Source organism: Symphalangus syndactylus, chromosome 12 (genome assembly GCF_028878055.3).
Source record: "Symphalangus syndactylus isolate Jambi chromosome 12, NHGRI_mSymSyn1-v2.1_pri, whole genome shotgun sequence".
NCBI classification, from domain to species: domain Eukaryota; kingdom Metazoa; phylum Chordata; class Mammalia; order Primates; family Hylobatidae; genus Symphalangus; species Symphalangus syndactylus.
The window spans coordinates 125,708,552-125,727,440 of NC_072441.2; the positions used below are offsets into that span (position 1 = coordinate 125,708,552).

An 18,889-nucleotide genomic window follows, 5' to 3' on the forward strand; every position below is an offset into this window, starting at 1 on the left:
CTACTAAGTATAAACTACTACTATTTTTATCTTCTTATTAAATACCTACAATATTTTTATCAGTCATTGACTACATATGTTGCCAAAAGTTACCATAAATGTACAGTATATGGTGACTGCATTTGAAATTTAGAGACAATAGATAGCACAGTAGATTGGAATGAAGGAGACTTAGGTTGAGGATGAACAGTTTTCTAAAGGATAAGGGAGCGAATAGACTAGAGACACAGTAAAAAACATAAAGGTAGAAATGAAGTGCAGAAAGAAAAACCATATGTCTAGAATTATAGTAAGAATAATTCTGCTGAATAGATGAAGTATGATTGTAAAAGCCTGAAAATGCAAACTTGATCTTGTAGGCAGGAATGTGTCACAGATACTTTTTTTTTTTTTTTTTGAGATGGAGTCTCAGTCTGTTGCCCAGGCTGGAGTGCAGTGGTGCAATCTCCGCTCACTGCAAGCTCCACCTCCTGGGTTCACGCCGTTCTCCTGCCTCAGCCTCCCGAGTAGCTGGGACTACAGGCGCCCGCTACCACGCGCGGCTAATTTTTTGTATTTTTAGTGGAGACGGGGTTTCACCATGTTAGCCAGGATGGTCTCGATCTCCTGACTCGTGATCCACCCGCCTTGGCCTCCCAAAGTGCTGGCATTACAGGCGTGAGCCACGGCGCCCGGCCACAAGTCACAGAGAATTTTTTTGTAGAAGAATGACATTGTGAAAGCAGTATCCTAGGAAGTTTTAATAGCACTGTGTAAGATATATTAGGCAAGGGAAAACTCAAGGCCAGAAAGCCAGATGAAAAGCTATGCAGTACTTTAATATATGGGGCAGTGAAAATTCAGATCAGGATGCTTACAGTTGGACCAAAAGGAACATAAGGAGATGTTTTGAAGGAAGTAAGAAACAGGAGGTAGTAACTCACTGGATATAGAGGAGTAGAGTAGAACCTGCTGAGCTTTAAATAGAGATTTGGAAGTTTTCTGAAGAAGGCAGAGAAAAGCAGAGAGCAGGGAACTGAGTCTTAATCCCCGGCTCAACCACAGTAGCCAGGGAACAAACACAGACAAGAGAAAAAAAGAAAAGAGGCAGGAATAGTCAGGAGGTAATAGGAAGAGCAGCAAAACAAAGCATGGTTGGTACTGTGATCCCAAGGAAGCAGAGTTTGAAGAAGCTGGGGCAGGGGAGCACTGAGTGGGTCAGCGAGATAAGTGCCACAAAGGGCTGGAAGAAAATGCTGAGTGTGGTTGGTGACCTCACTGAGCTCCTGATTTTGAAGTCTAATTATCTTTGTTAGTTACCAGCAGAGGGCAATCTAAACATATACTATTTCTGCTTAAACAAGGGGCTCTTTGGCAATAGATTATTCTGTTCCGTTTCAGGTGTTTAACGGAGAAACACTGGGAAACCAGATTGCACCAAGAGTAAGACATTAGGAATGGAGCAGTTGGTGTACAGCGGAGAGAGCAGGGAATCCAAAATAAGATCTGAGTTTCAGTACTGACTTTATCACTCATGCAACCTTTAGCATGTCCTTAATATGTGTGGTTTTTTTGTTTGTTTGTTTTTTTGAAACAGTATCTCGCTTCGTTGCCCAGGTTGGCTCAGTGCAGCAGCACGATCATGACTCACTGCAGCTTCAACCTCCTGGGTTCAAGCACTCCTCCCACCTCAGCCCCCCAGGTAGTTGGGACTACACGCCTGCACCCCTCTGCCCAGCTGATTTTTTATTTTTTGTAGAGACAGGGTCTTACTATGTTGCCCAGTGTAGTCTCAAACTCCTAGCCTCAAGAAACCTTCCCTTCTTGGCCTCCCAAAGTGCTGGGATTACAGGCATGAGCCACCCACCACACTCAGCCACCTGATTTTATTGTTGGTATTTATAGTGGTAAATGGTTTATGTTGGGCTGAAATGTGCTTCACTGTAATTTCACTGTAACTTTAACAATTTGATCCTATTTGTGCTCTCTCACATAACTTATAATAAGTCTCCTCCCTCTTCTGCATTATATGTTGTCAACTCTTTGAAGAGAAATAACTGTTATGCCTCTCCTTAGGTCTTCTCTTGTGCTGGCTAACTCTTTTGGTTTCTCATGTGTGCCTCAAGTGGTGTTATATCTGTCATCCTCATCATCCTTATCACAATTCCTTATATTTGTTTTTTGGGGTTTTTTTTTTTTTTTGGAGACATGGTGTCAGTCTGTCACCTAGGCTGGAGTGCAGTGGTATGATCATACCTTACTGCAGCCTTGAACTCCTGGGCTGAAGTGATCCTCCTGCCTCAGCTTCCTGAGTAGCTGGGGCTACAGGTGTGCACTATCATACCTGGCTTTTTTTTTTTTTTTTTTTTTTTTTTTTTTAAAGACAGGGTCTCGCTGTGATGCCCAGACAGGTCTCAAATTCCCGGGCTAAGGCGATCCTCTTATGTCAGCCTCCCAAGGAGCTGGGATTACAGGAACCAGCAAGTTTCTTAAGTTTGTTTAATGCTTTTTTCATCCATGTTCTCACTTGATATGCACACTGTCTCCATGAGGTGAAAGTGGTATTAAGTGAAATCGGTATTATCATTCCTGCCTTACAGAGATGGAAACAGGCACTCAAAGGGTTAAATAGATGCATCATAAAATCAAAGTCAGGTGGCCAGGTGCAGTGGCTCATGCCTGTAATCCTAATACTTTGGGAGGCCAAGGCGGCGATTACCTGAGGTCAGGAGTTCGAGACCAGCCTGGCCAACATGGTGACAGCCCATCTCTACTAAAAATACAAAAATTCACTGTGTGTGTTGGCACATGCCTGTAATCCCAGCTACTCAGGAGGCTGAGGCAGGAGAATTGCTTGAGCCTGGGAAATGGAGGTTGCAGTGAGCTGAGATTATGCCACTGCACTCCAGCCTGGCGACAGAGCGAGACTGTCTCAAAAAAAAAAAAATCAAAGTCAGTACTCAAACCCAGATCACTACCTTCTGCATTGCGCATATCCTGCTATTGTTCTTGTTACCTTCCTCTGGTTGTGATCTAGTTTCTTAGTGTTTTTCCAATAATATCTGAAATTGAATAGGAAACTCTAGAATAATCCATCTGGTACAGCAGATAGTCCCTGTTTAGGATGTATGTTTAATGATGGTAAGACTGGAAATGTGTCTAATACTGTGAAAGTGTTTATATTTGAGCAATGGACTAAGTGCTTTTTGTCCCCCTTGTTACCACTAGATCCAAGGCTCGTGACACTAAGGTATTGATAGAAGACACAGATGATGAAGCTAACACTTGAATTTTCTGAAGTCTAGATTAACGTCTTTGGTTTTCCTACTCTACAATCCTTTCCTCGACCAACGCAACCTCTAGTACCTTTCCAGCCGAAAACAGGAGAAAACACATAACACATTTTCCGAGCTCTTCCGGATCGGATCCTATGGACTCCAAACAAGCTCACTGTGTTTCTTTTCTTTTCTTCTGGTTTAATTTTAATTTTCTATTTTTAAAACAAATATTTACTTCATTTGCCAATCAGAGGATGTTTTAAGGAACAAAACATAGTATCTTATGGATTGTTTACAATCACAAGGACATAGATACCTATCAGGATGAAGAACAGGCATTGCAAGGACCCTCTGATGGGACGGTACTGAGATATCTTGGCTTCCACTCAGCCCGGTTTTGACTGGTTGAAACCGGACATTGATTTTTAAATTTTTTGTCAGTTTATGTGGAGAATTTTTTTCTTTCCTTCATACCCAGCGCAAAGGCACTGGCCGCACTTGCAGGAAAAGTGCAACTTAAAGCAGTACCTTCATTCATGAAGCTACTTTTTAATTTGATGTAACTTTTCTTATTTTGGGAAGGGTTGCTGGGTGGGTGGGAAATATGATGTATTTGTTACACATAGTTTTCTCATTATTTATGAAACTTAACCATACAGAATGATATAACTCCTGTGCAATGAAGGTGATAACAGTAAAAGAAGGCAGGGGAAACTTACGTTGGATGACATTTATGAGGGTCAGTCCCACATACCTCTTTCAGGAGACAACTTGCACCAGTTTGACCCTTTCTTTCCTTTGTTTTTATTTTATGCCAAAGTTTCATTGCTAACTTCTTAAGTTGCTGCTGCTTTAGAGTCCTGAGCATATCTCTCATAACAAGGAACCCCACACTTCACATCACCGGCTGAATTTCATGGAAGAGGTTCTGATAATTTTTTTAACTTTTTAAGGAACAAATGTGGAATACAGTGGCCCGTATTTCAACCTTAACAGCTGAAGCCATGCCTTATTATGCATCCACATGTATGGTCCCTGTAGCGTGACCTTTACTAGCTCTGAATTAGAAGACAGCTATTTCAGAGGCTCTGTGTGCCCTCACTAGACAGTTTTTCTTCTGGGCTCAACCACTTTAGCCAGAATTTGATCAAATTAAGTCTGTCATGGGGAAACTATATTTCTGAGCACATGGAACAAATTATCCTTCCTCATTCACATTATGTTGATACAAAAGACCTTGGCAGCCATTTCTCCCAGCAGTTTTAAAGGATGAACATTGGATTTCATGCCATCCCATGATAGAAAACCTGTTTTAAAATTTTAGGGATCTAAACTTGGTCATACATGAAAAGTACACTGCTTAGAAATTATAGACTATTATGATCTGTCCACAGTGCCCATTGTCACTTCTTTGTCTCATTTCTTCCCTTTGTTCCTTAGTCATCCAAATAAGCCTGAACATCATAAGAGATATTACTTTATTGAATATGGTTGGCATTAAATTTAGCATTTCATTATCTAACAAAATTAATATAAATTCCAGGACATGGTAAAATGTGTTTTAATAACCCCCAGACCCAAATGAAAATTCCAAAGTCAATACCAGCAGATTCATGAAAGTAAATTTAGTTCTATAATTTTCAGCTTAATTATAAACAAAAGAACAAATAAGTGGAAGGGCAGCTATTACCATTTGCTTAGTCAAAACATTCGATTACTGCCCTTTAATACACTCCTATCATCAGCACTTCCACCATGTATTACAAGTCTTGACCCATCCCTGTCATAACTCCAGTAAGATTAAAGTTACTGTTACTAGAAAAGTTTTATCAATTAACTGACAAATAGTTTCTTTTTAAAGTAGTTTCTTCCATCTTTATTCTGACTAGCTTCCAAAATCTGTTCCCTTTTTGAATTGAGGTTTTTTTGTTTTGTTTTGTTTTCTGAAGAAATCATACAACTTTGTGCTTCTATTGCTTTTTTGTGTTTTGTTAAGCATGTCCCTTGGCCCAAATGGAAGAGGAAATGTTTAATTAATGCTTTTTAGTTTAAATAAATTGAATCATTTATAATAATCAGTGTTAACAATTTAGTGACCCTTGGTAGGTTAAAGGTTGCATTATTTATACTTGAGATTTTTTTCCCCTAACTATTCTGTTTTTTGTACTTTAAAACTATGGGGGAAATACCACTGGTCTGTCAAGAAACAGCAGTAATTATTACTGAGTTAAATTGAAAAGTCCAGTGGACCAGGCATTTCTTATATAAATAAAATTGGTGGTACTAATGTGTATCCAGAGCCATTTGAATTATTAACTTTACTCTTTATTAGTGAATCTCTGTGATGGCACACATAAAATCTTGCAGTTGACTTCTGCTGTTTGAATTCCCAGTGTTTTTACATTAATGTATCCTATGGCCAGTTTAGTCTTTCTTCAACTGTTATGATTCTAGGCCCTAATCGGTCTTATTCTTTCACATATGATGCAATGATAGATGTAATCCTTTTCTGAAGTGTTTGTCGGATTGGCATAGTCTATTCAAAAATAAGGCTTATGTAACTTTCAGCTTGCTATGTGACAGAAGTCTAAATGTGTATTTAAGTACACAGCTTTATTTTCCTCTTAAAGCTGTAAAGAGAAGAGAGGGCTTTTCCTCATCAAGAGAACTTGGGAGACAAAGCATACATTTAATTTTTTTCTTTCGAAAAAGGCAATGTGCACTTTCCTCTCCTAAATTTTATATGCCCTAGCAGTTGCGAATGTTGTGTCCACCCTACAATTTGATTGGAGGCTCCCATACACTGAAACTCTCAGTAGAATTCTTAAAAATGAACATCAGCTGGGCGCAGTGGTTCACGTCTGTAATCCCAGCACTTTGGGAGGCCGAGGTGGGCAGATCACCAGCTCAGGAGTTCAAGACCAGCCTGACTAACATGGTGAAACCCCATCTCTACTAAAAATACAAAAATTAGCTGGGCGTGGTGGCGCATACCTGTAATCCCAGCTACTCGGGAGGCTGAGGCAGGAGAATTGCTTGAACCTGGGAAGCAGAGGTCGCAGTGAGACGAGATCATGCCACTGCACTCCAGCCTGGGCAACAGAGCAAGACTCTGTCTCAAAAAAAAAAAAAAAAATCACAGACTCATTTTAAAGGAGCAGCAACCTAACCAAAGTTAAAACTTCATTTGATTTTAGGTTTAGAAATTCTAGTTTTATTTTGGAGAATCAGTTTTTAACATCAATTAAAATAGTCCTCAAAGGAATGAAGAAGTCTAAATAAATGAATAAAACTCATTTTTCATTTTATGGTAGTATAGAAAGCATTGATATGTGTAGAGAAATTAAAAGACAAAAGTGGTTTACTGTCTATGCACAAATGAGTGCCTATATTTAAGGCTGCCTATACCATTACAGTGGCATAATTGGTGATTTCCTAGCATACAGAGAAACAATGAAATCAAAGATTAAATCATTAGGTTATGATGGTCATTTGTAAGATTGGAAAGTAGTCAAAAACCCACGTGCAACTTTTTTTCAGCACTGTACCATTAGGCTCCTCAGGCAAGCTGTTTAACTTCGTCAGGAGCAAAGGTGTGGGAGAGCACCATTCACCTCAGTAGTAACTTACAAAAACCGTTTAAAGAAGGGAAATGGGCCCCAACCCCTAGGATCCCTGATTTCCTCATATTCTAAACATGAGAGTTCTGCGACTTTAACTGAGCTTTTTACCAGAAGTAACGTGTTGATGTACAAAGTACATTCACAGTAACTAGAGAAAGCAGTTCATCCATTTCTGGATAGGTGAACTACAGCAAGGTAAGAACAGAAAAAAGTAAAGTAGTACTGAGTCATACAGGTATCAGATTAACAGACATTCATCGAAGATAAGTAAAATAACTTTGGAGATAGCAGAGAAGAGCAAGAAGATGTTGGACGTTGGCAGTAAGCCACAGCAAGGCAGTTAGGAAAGTACGTGAGCCTGATGACAGAAAGATGATGCCTCCATCTCTCTGCTTAGTGGTTATTAAATTGCTGGGAAAGACCTGCCTTTATTTTCCTATCATCTTTTCCCCATTACTTTGCATTATTCAGGAAGTAGTTCTTTATTCCCAAATGCAATTTTCTAAGCAGTGACCACAAAAATTTCTTATTCTAGGAAAATAATAAAATAACCCTATCTGTGGCATTATTTTAAAACGTGGGATACTCTGAAACAATTGTACTTTATCTGGTAAGCAGATTTCAGGTTATCATTGTTTTCTTTTAATGGTTTACATGAAATTTTCCTCTCAAAAAACAAGTACCTCTTACTGTATAACATTTGAGTTTTTAAAATTGAGATAGCTTCTGAGAGAAAAAAAAAGTTGAATTTGTAGCTCTCTCAACTACAAAATCACCACACTTTTCTCAAATCTAATAGGAATTCAGTGTCATTACAGGTACGGTCTCTAGTGACCAGGTGAAGACAATGGAAGCTGTGGTGGAACTTTTGCGAAAGTTAGGCAAAGAAGAATAAATCCAGTTTATCAGCTTTGTTCATACTCTTTTTCTGAGTGATCTAAATTTTTCTTGCTTGTGATCATTAGCTAAGACAAGCAGTGTTAAAGGTTTTCTAAATGCAAGCACACATACGTTTCTGCATTTCAGAAATCAGTCTTGATAGTAAATCCTACAAACTCCCAACTTTCTGCATTGTATTTTAAGTCTATACAATGTTAGAGGACATGGTAATGCGGGACAGAGTTGATTATATGATAGCATGAGAAATTTGCACTGGTTGGTGTTACAAACCGATGATCTAACCAGCATACTCACCAAATATGAAAAAGTAAAAACATCTCATTAGGTTTGGAAGAGCCTAAGGTAGTACATACAGGAAATTTGCCTGAGAACAGAGAGGAGCCTGTTGATTGGCATGGCTCATGATGCCTTTCTTCTATGAATTATCAAAACTGATATTGAGTTGCCCCTAGAAAACAGCCTTCCAGAATATATTTGCTTATTTATGGTGGAAGAGGAAGTGAGAACAAGATGAGAGTTTCCCTTAAAGTGAGGAGAATCATTTTACTACTTTGCAACTGAAGTATGTTTCCTTGTAGCAAACCTTTGGTTTATTTTATCGTCAAATCAAAGCCACCCTCAGTTTTTTGTATGGTGCCATCAACCTAAGGAGGACAATCAAATAACCTATTGTTTGCCTTGGATTCAGTATATCTACTAAGTACACAGTCTCATATTTTATACCTTCAAACCAGTTACTTGACAAAACTTCCAGCATATTACCTTAGTTCTTCCAATGCCCTTTCCTCTGTGCCACCACAAGTCAGAGGGAAAGACTGCAGTACTTCTAGAAAGATGTGGACTTCTAAGAAAGAGCCAGCCCTTCCATCTCACTATCCCTTGATCATTATCTCTGAAGTCCCTACCTGCACTTCCCTGATTGCCCTGTAGCAACACCAGCATGGTGGGAATTGGGGGGAAAGATGGTGGAAAATCCCTAAAGGGTAATTGTTCATGACGTTGTTATTTTGAATTGTAAAATTGTGAGCCGCTCACATTTCAATTGCAAAAAGAACAGAACTCTTTATCACATCGTGAAGATTAATTTCTTGCCATTTTCTGGATTAGCACAGAAGCTTGTATCAATGAAGAGTATTTAGGAGGGGAATAGGGTAAAAATTGTATTTTCTGTTCAAACTCTCTCCTTCTGTTTGTGTTTCCTTCACCCCTCTCCCTCCACCACACTGTGTTGGTCAAATGATACTATTCTATGAAACCCTGAGCTATAGTTGTCAAAAGTAACTATGGATTGTGATTAGTCCTCTGTGGGTGCTGCTTTCCCTCTTTTTTCTCCCTTACTCTCTTTCTCAGTCTCCACTCTGGTAAATGGAAAAGGTGACATCGAAGAATTGATGCTTGCTTGGACTCATGTTGTATCTGTGACTATGCTATTAGCTGTCTCCTTTTTCCTTCCTATATGGGTAGAATTCTTATGACTTACGAAGTTCCCTTCTTGATAAGTAGGTTAAATGCACAATGTGGTACTGTTTTATAGTTTCTAGATGGTTGTATAAAGCAAAAAGTTAATGTGGTTATGTGTTTTTAAAGAAAATAAGTGATTGGTTACTAAACTCTGTCCTTTTTTCATTATTACAAGTTCTCTCTGTTTTCCAACAGTTTGCTGACTCCTTTGTCACTGGTGAGTGGTTTGTGTGACTGTGTTTTTCTCTCTTGGTTTCCTGAATTCCTGAACATAGTTCCCCTTAGGACTAATTTTCATATGGGGTTAGGGCAAACAGACTACAGTGGTGAAATTTTTAAACTATCCTACTAAGTTAAAAAAAAGTTTAAATGGCCTTTTATCTTCAGGTAATATATGAGGTGTGACTCTAAAGCAATGAGATTGTTGTAACAAATCTTTCTTTTACTCGCACAAAGAATCTCAAATATTACAAATATGAGGTGAAATTATGTGTCCGATTACATTTTGGAGAGGTGGACACTGCTATCACTGCATACCCATGCCTTGTGAGGGAACATAGCACTTTTCTGCAGAATTCCTGGACTAATTATTATTCCTTGTCTATGTCTAGGAAAGATTACAAAATTAACTGACCCTAAGATGAATATACCCACAATGCAAAGAGAAAAGTAATTTATTGACTAAAGCATCAAAGCCTTTTCATCTTACTTTAGTGCCACAAACTCTGTTATTACTATATTTCTGTGTAGGCTAAATCAGAATATGATAATATGGAGTTTCCAGGCCAAAGTCAAAGATAGGATATGAATATATAAGAATCACTAGATACTCAACACCACTTTTACAATTCGATAATACATACTCAACATTTGTATGCCTATAGTATTTTATACTTTTCCAAATATGTAGCATCTCAGAAATAGGTAGATTAATGAGTCATCTCAGTTTGTTGATGAAGAGACAAAGACCTCGCTAGAGCAGCAGTCCACAATCCCAGATGGTTCTAGGAAGCCACTCTGTCTTGTATCCATCCTAGACATATCCAGAAGAATCCTTAAGAGTTTTCGTGACCTGCATCTTTATATGGATAACTTTTAGTAGATATTTTTTAAGGTTATGGGAATAATGACCTATTTTATACTTTATTTCTTAAGAGATGGGGTCTTTTTCTATGTCGCCCAGGCTGGCCTCAAACTCCTGGGCGCAAGTGATCCCCAAATAGCTGGGAGTACAGGCATGCACCACCATGCCTGGCTTATACTTTTTGATTCACTTCTTTTTCTAGTGTCCCACCTTTTCCCTTAGAAGAATTGTGGAGTTCCTGTATTCTTAAAAATTAATATGTGTTTATTGAGTATGTGTTAATCCTATCATATGCTAGGCATTACTTTAATACTTTTAGTTGAAGTTGGTTTTATTATCGTTAGTTTTATGGAGACAAGAAGGGAAAGGTGATAAAATTATTTCTAAACTACATACTTATCTGAAACCACTGCCAGAAAAGCCAGACCGTCCTCTTACTAGGTATCACTGCCTCAGGGTAAGCTGAATTTTCTATCTCAAGTTATAGATTACTCTTCACCCCTTCCCAAGCAGATATTAAAGCCTCTTATTCTGGTTTTTTCCTTTAAAAAATAAAAAGTATTAGATCTTTCAAGAGTTGTTTCTTCAGAATCTTCTATTGCCAAAAACTGTCCTTACAATCTATTATCATTCACTCACTTTGTCACTGAGTAACATATTAGCACCAAAGTTCAACTAATGCGTACCTTTATAAAATGAAAATTTCCCCTTACTTCAATAAATTTTACATGAACTGCATAGCTGAATGGGAATGATAATAATAAGTATTCTGCCTTGCTCTACCTAGAGCACACCTATGGCTGAATAATCAAAGTCAAGGTATGATTTTTGGCGATAGATGTACTATGCTACTCTGCTTCCTTTTGGTCAGTTCTAGGTTAAGGAGAAAAGCAAGTAACTCAAGAGAAGAGGCAGGTAACAGAAGAGAACCAAGGAGAAGCATATTAATACTAATTCCCAAACCCTCTCCCCTTTTACTAAATTTCAAATTACCGTGTATTCTAAATATCACAATATTTTATGTTGTGTGGTTGAAGTAAGCAAATTTGCTTATTTGTGGTTACTCAAAGCCTGTCTTCTGACTAGATGGGCCAATACAGTTTTTAAAGTTCAGTTAATCAGGGCTTTTGTATCCCTTTGGCAAGGAAATAACAAGATAATTTAGAAACATCAGTTCTTCAAATATTATTCCTGTCGACTGTTGGATTTAAACCTTTTTCTACACTTTCAAATATATTGTGGGAAATTTTAGCCCCTCCCTAGGCAGCCATGGTCAAAAGACTTGCCGGGCTGGATGTGTGCCTGCTGCTAGCTGTTGACCGTCCATGAGGACATAGCCTGGTTTCCTTCTGTGGCAATGCCCTAGTCTTAGCTATCCTGCAACCCTAATAGGAACACAGTTCAGAGGAAAGGAGACATCCTTTTTCCAGAGGTGCTCCACTGTCAGCAGGAGGTCACACAAAATCATATTGACTAAATGTTTTGATGCCTGGTAAATAGTTGGGGCCTAAGGAATATTTGTTAAACTGAAAGGTAACTTCAGGAGTCTATCAGTAGATGAGCTGCTGAGTAAATTTAGGAGGTCATCAGCTCTTTTGATCAACTGCTGCCTCTTACTGGTGCTTCATCACTGGTGGACTTGCCAGGCTCCTCACTTTGATTCTTGTGTGCAGTCGGGTTGTGTGAAAACTTGATTCCGATGCTGCCCTCACCAGTACAGTAGCAGGTGCTTCTTCATTCTGTGGACTTTGTTCTATCCCAGGGTCAGTGTAATCACAGCTGACCTTTCCTGGCTGCTGCAGGGGAGACACGTCTCACATTAGTGCATGTCCTGTGGTGCCCATCCCATGTATAGAGGAGAAAAGTGACTGGCTCTGGACACCAACAATTACTGAACCTGGAGGAGGACCCAAATCTAACTAGCTCTGTAGCCCACATACTCTCTCCCTTGAAAAAAGAAGGAAGGGAGAATTTCTGTTTTTTGTTTTTTCTGCTTGGCAGAGTAGGAAGTGCCTTGTGAATTACTGCTTTTTTTTTTTTTTTTTTTTTTTTTTTTTTTGAGATGGAGTCTCGCTCTGTCACCCAAATGGATCTCGGCTCACTGCAAGCTCCGCCTCCTGAGTTCATGCCATTCTCCTGCCTCAGCCTCCAGAGTAGCTGGGACTACAGGTGCCCACCACCACGCCTGGCTAATTTTTTTTGTATTTTTTTAGTAGAGACGAGGTTTCACCACGTTAGCCAGGATGCTTTCGATCTTCTGACCTCATGATCCGCCCGCCTCGGCCTCCCAAAGTGCTGGGATTACAGGCATGAGCCACTGCGCCCAGAACCATGCCATTTTTAAACTGGTTTTGCAGCTGATTTCCTGAGTCAACAGCTCCTTACCATTTCATTGCCAACTGACCCTTTTATCACTTCCCTGAACCCTATGTTTTTAAAGATTTTGTCTAATTAGCCAGCCATATTTATTGCATAATAATTCTTGTCCCCATGACAACCAATGTTATCAAACTGAGTTGATAGAATGCCAGTCAGAAGCAAAGACATTTCTCATGGCAAACATATAATTTCCATTGGACTTCTTTAAATATTGGAAATCGCTTGTGCCCTTCTTCCCACTAGGCATCCAGGGACCCCGGGGTGGGAATTTCTTTCTGAGGGTTACCTTTGGGTGCCCACCAAATCTCCATGGTTCTCCCTTTTCACAGACGGGCAAACCAAGCTGTTTTGACATGAGTTAGCTCAAATTGACAAATAATCAGAGTGGAAACAGATTTTTTAAATCTCCCCTTTTTTGGTCCCTAACTCCTCAGAGCACTGTTGTTTCCAAAAAATAAAAATAAGAAAGCTGCAATCAGCTGCCACCGACCCCTGAGGGAGCCTTCTCTGGGCGCAGCCTGGCCCTTCCCCCAGGATCTTGGGAATCGCTGGCCAGCAGCTGCCTCAGCTCCCCGCAGCTAGAGTCTGGAGTAACGTGGCAGACACAGCCTGAGAGGTTATCTGGTCTAGGCTGTCCCAAGTGTGTTTCCTGGGATGCTAATTGCTATTTTGAGGGAAAAGGCTTCTGTGGTCATTTACTTATGAGAAAGACAGAGTTAAACAAAGGTAAACTGGTTGAGTTTAGTTTTTGTTTTGTTTTTACTTCAGGCCTTCCCAGAGCCTTTAAAATGCCTTTGGTCCCAAGTCTCTGACAGGAGGGTGAAGTGGCGTCCATTATCTCCACACTTATTGGACCTGAATGCTCTTTTTCATAGGAAAGCTATGAACAAGAGGAACGTGGTCTGGAAATGTTTGTCCCAGCCACCATGTCCAGATGAGGAAACAGAATTCCATGGAAGTGGAATGACAAGCACTTGGTCCCACAGCTGGATGTGGCCCAGCCAGGGCTGAAGCCAGACGGCGGAGTCTCACCCTGGACTGTTCAGACTTGGGTCTTTCCCTCCATCCTTCACCCACCACACACCTTGATTTAACCCAGGAAAAAACTTTCCAGTGGGCCACAGAAATGGAGCAGATTCTGCTCTGATAGAGACTGCTTCTGAGGTTCATTTGTGTCTTCAGCAGAATCCCTCAGGCTGGTGGAGGCAGGAGGGAGCGAGGAGGCAGGAGTCACCACGGACATGGCTGCACAGCCTGGGGCCACAGGGCTTCCATGAGGGAGCCAGTCCACAGCAGAAAAGCCCAGAGGGCAGCTTCCGCACACACACAAGCACAGCCCCCACCCCCGACACTGCAGACAGGGCCTCCTCCTGAAGGTGCTCCCCCAAGCTCATGTCCCACAGCCTGGGCTGGTTGGAGGCCATCTGGCCTGCAGATGCTGGTGAGGCTCCATGGTATCTGTCCCCACTGTGACAGGGACAATGTCCCCAAGAGGAAGATAGGACCTGACTGCTCTTCAGAGCTTGACACACAGCACCCCCAGCCTTAAGCTGACCTCCCACTTGTTTGAGGCAGTGTTCAAGGGGCTGTCCACAGCAAGAGAGATGGGACTGGGCTCCATCTCCAAAGAGGCCTCCCTGAGCCAGCACAGAGGAAGGACGAAGAAAAGATTGAAAAAGGCAGAGTTGGGGCTCTCTGGTGCCATTGTGCTGCCTCCATTCAGCTAAGATGCCCTGCCGCTTCTCCCGCCTAAAGCAGCTTCTGCCACTTAGGAGACCGCCCTCTCCCGAAACACTGAACAGCACAGCTTGGCCAGCTTAGGAACTCTGCTGACAAAGCCAGACCTTCCTCCTTTCCGCCTGCCCCTAGAGTGTGGGAGGGCACAGCAAGCAGCTGTCCTCCCTGCTGGTGGCCACCACCTCCAGCACTGGCTCTGTTTCCCTTTGAACATTAATTAGCAGGTGGGCTCTGATTTGAGAGGGAAGCATTCTTTGGGGGTGCCCAGCTGAGAGCAGTGGTCTGGTGGAGCAGCATGCGGGACTCTCTGGAAGGCTCTTGCCCATTTTACGGCAGAGCTGGAAATGTGATTTCCAGGCCTGAGTCAGATGGTGGGGGAGGGTCGCCCTCCAGCCTGATGACTGGAGGTGACTTCCTGGACCTCCTGGGTCTTGGCTTCTTCCTCTGTGAACTCTGACTTGGGGGTTGTTGGGAGGTGATTTAGTGCTGTTCTAACACACATTCTGGTATCTGCCCTTCACAACGCGGGGACAGAGGCGGATGGCAGTGTTTTCACTGCTGTCCCTGTGGACATGGAGGGCGCTATGTGGGGAGAAGTGCCACAACCCAAGATCCCAGCACATTAGTCCCGAGTGGAAAACCTCCTCTGACAGTTTCTTCAGCAAGCAAAGTGCGTTTCTACTGGGCTGATCACCCTCATCCCACCTGATCATGTTCATACCCAGACCTGAGCTAGACCCTCAACCAAATTAGTCCCCAGCCAATCTGGGACCTCTTGGAGACTGTAGGGTAAGGAAAAGGGGTGAGGGACACAGCTTACTTGAGCTTAGGATTGCTTTGGTTCCTGAAGGTAAGGAGGGAAACACTTGGGCTGATGGAGGGCCTATTTCAGGTCTCACCAACAAAGAAGGGCAGGTGAAATAAGAATACATGGGGCCAGGCACAGTGGCTCACGCCTGTAATCCCAGCATTTTGGGAGGCCGAGGCGGGCGGATCACTTGAGGTCAGGAGTTCGAGACCAGCCTGGCCAACGTGGTGAAACCCCGTCTCTACTAAAAATACAAAAATTAGCCGGGCGGTGGTGACATGTACCTGTAATCCCAGCTACTCAGGGATGAGAGGCATGAGAATCGCACCACTGCACTTTTGAGACACAGCCAGACCCTGTCTCAAAAAAAAAAAAAAAAAAAAAAAAAAAAAAGAATACATGGGCCACATGAACAAACAGGCTGTCTTCAAATAGAAGCTTGTTGGTCACATCACCCCATTGACAAGATCCCTGTCTAGCTACAGATAGCCTTCCGAGACATGTGACCAGCCTTTGAATCCTGGTACCACCACTTACAACTGGGGGACCTTGGGCAAAATAGTTGGTCTCTCTAAGCCTCAGCTTACCCATCTATATAATAGGGATGATAAAATCAACTCTTAGGGTTGCCTTGTGAATCAGGCTAAGTGGTGTAGGCAGTGTTGGCCTGATTCCTAAAGCTCAAGGCTGTAACCAATGAAAAGAGCTTATGGACTCACAGAAGAGACAAAGAAACCCACCCATCAGGAGTTGCAGACAGTGAGTGCTGTTGCAACATCAGAAGTGGGTACTTCACTCTGGCTGGGGGTGATTCAAAGGGCTCCCCAGGGGGGGAAGGAGGGAACCATCCAGGTATGGGCTGCACATGTGTTCATGGAACTGCAGGGTGGGGGATGAAAAGGAAGCATGAGGTGTATACAGAATGTGGGAGGAGGTGGATTGAGAAGGGCTCAGTGCCCTGAGCCAAAGCTGTGAACCACATTTCAGTGATCACAAGGGCTACAAGCTGGGAAGTCACGATCACCTTTGGGTTTTAGAAAGGTTATTTCGCCAGCTGTAAGCGAAGGAGGCAGGGCACCCTGAAGATAGGGAGGCCAGGTAGGAGGTGGTTCTGTTCTGTGGTGGAGGACCCTGGGCTCAGAACTGAGGTAGAGGCAGTGGAGAGGGGAGACAAGGTGGCTCCAAGAGCTGGGACTTGGGCGGCGTCACTGTGGAGGCTGAGGGAGAGGGAATCACTCAAGTTGCTGGCGTGGGTGATTGATGGCACCATTCACTGGGAGAGGGTTCAGAGAAGGGAAAGGTGACCCGTTCAGTTCCTAACATGTCAAAATTGAAGTGCCCAAACAAGTAGAGATGCTCAGTTACACAGCACATAGTAGGAACTTTATAAATACCTGTTGAATGAATATGGTTGGGGTCCAGGCTGCAGCTCAGCAGGGATGGCAGCCCAAGGTGACAAAGTACGAGTCTTCACACACGAGGATGGACAGCGTGGAGCTCTTGGGTTCAGAAGACACTCCTTGGCCAGGCGCAGTGGCTCACACCTGTAATCCCAGCACTTTGGGAGGCCGAGGTGGGAGGATTGCTTGAGCCCAGGAGTTTGAGACCAGTCTTGGGCAACATGGAATAAACCCTATGTCTACAAAAAATACAAAAAACTTATCTGGGTGTGGTGGCATGCGCCTGTAGTCCCAGCTACTCGAGTGGCTGAGGTGGGAGGATGGATTGAGGCCACGCGGTTGAGGCTATAGTGAGCCGTGATTGCACCAGGGCACTCCAGCCTGGGTGACAAAGTGAGACCCTGTCTCAAAACAAAAACAAAAACAAAATCTGTTGTAATTTTTTATCGGAATGCATTTAATCCTGTTATGGGTTGAATTGTGTCCCTCCAAAATTCATGTTGAAGTCTTCAGTGTCTCAAAATGACATTATTTGGAAATAGGATCATTAGAGATGTAATAAATTAAGATGAACATAGTGGGGTGGGCCCCTAGTCCAATACTACTGGTGTCCTTATAAAATGAGGGCAATTGGACACAAATACTACAGGGGGAATGCCATGTGAAGGCTGGAGTCACACTTCCACAAACCAAGCAAAGCCAGTTCTTAGTACGGAGCCCTGGAACAGATCCTTCCCTGGGGCCTTCAGAGGAAGCATGGCCCTGCCAGCATCTTGATTTGGGGCTTCTTTTTATATACTGACTTTGTATCCAGATCCCTGCTCAATTTGGTTCTAAATTTTGAGAGTGTGGAGATGTTTTTGGATTTTCCTACATCCAAAATCATGCAGTCTGCAAATAATAACACTTTTTTCTTCCATTTTTTATACTTTTCCCCACTTTTTCTAGCTTTATTGCACTGGTTAGAACTTTTGTGACAACCCTGAGTAGAAGTGGCACACTGAACATCCTTTCCCTGTTCCTGAACTTGGGGAAAGTGTCTCTATTAGTCAGTTTTCATGCTGCTGATAAAGACATACCCGAGACTGGGTAATTTATAAAGAAAAAAAGGTTTAATGGACTCACAGTTCCACGTGACTGGGGAGGCCTCACAACCGTGGTGGAAGGCAAAAGCTATGTCTTACATACTGGCAGACAAGAGAGAATGTGTGCAGAGGAATTCCTCTTTATAAAACCATCAGATCTCATGAGACATTCACTATCATGAGAAAAGACCCGCCCCAGTGATTCAATTACCTCCCACCAGGTCCCTCCCAAGACATGTGGGAATTATGAGAGCTACAATTCAAGATGAGATTTGGGTGGGGACACAGCCAAACCATATCAGTGTCCAATATTTCACTACTGAATATCATGTTAGCTATAGGCTTTTTAATAGCTGCCCTTTATCAGATGAAGAAAAGTTAGGGTCTGTTTTTATACTCTCTATTATGTGGCATTACTCTGGTTGTTTATTTGTGTATTAGTTTCTATTTTAATTACTATAACCTTATGATACAATTTTATATTTTATATAATAAGCTCCCTTCCATATTTCTTCTTTTGCAAAACTGTTATGAAATACTTTTGCCGATTTATGGGATTTTTTTTTTTTTTTTAAGATGGAGTCTCACTCTGTTGCCCAGATTGGAGTGCAGTGGAGTGATCTCAGCTTGCTGCAACCTCTGCCCCCCTGGGTTCAAGCGATTCTCCTGCCTCAGCCTCCTGAGTAGCTGGGATTACAGGCGCACATCAGCACACCCGGCTAATTTTTGTATTTTTAGTAGAGATGGAGTTTTGCCATGTTGGTCAGGCTGATGTCGAACTCCTGACCTCAGGTGATCTGCCTGCCTCGGCCTCCCAAAGTGCTGGGATTACAGGCATAAGCCACCACGGCCTGGCCTATTTATGGGATCCTGACTGAAATTACACTAAATTTTTTAATTAATTTGGGGAAAAATTTCACCTTCATAATATCTAATTAGCATCCAGGAGCACTGAATAAATATTTCTCCATTTACCCAGATTTTCTTTCATATACATGGTGATATGGTTTGGCTGTGTCCCCACCCAAATCTCATCTTGAATTGTAATAATCCCCACGTGTTAAAGATGGGACAGATGGAGATAATTGACTCATGGGGGTGGTTTCCCCCGCGCTGTTCTCGTGATAGTGAATGAGTTCTCACGTGATCTGATGG

The 18,889-nt window shown here is 42.2% G+C and overlaps 1 protein-coding gene across 2 annotated transcripts in view; it reads left to right on the plus strand.

The window, feature by feature from the left end:
• The window catches only part of XPR1 (xenotropic and polytropic retrovirus receptor 1), a 255,184-nt gene extending 245,740 nt beyond the window's left edge, over positions 1-9,444 (plus strand). For both annotated transcript variants that reach the window (XM_055255271.2, XM_055255272.1), the window contains one exon: positions 3,208-9,444. In XM_055255271.2, coding sequence (XP_055111246.1) covers positions 3,208-3,268 — 61 coding nt within the window. In that variant the 3' untranslated portion in view covers positions 3,269-9,444. The remainder of the gene's footprint in view (positions 1-3,207) is intronic.
• The last annotated feature ends 9,445 nt before the right edge of the window (positions 9,445-18,889 follow it).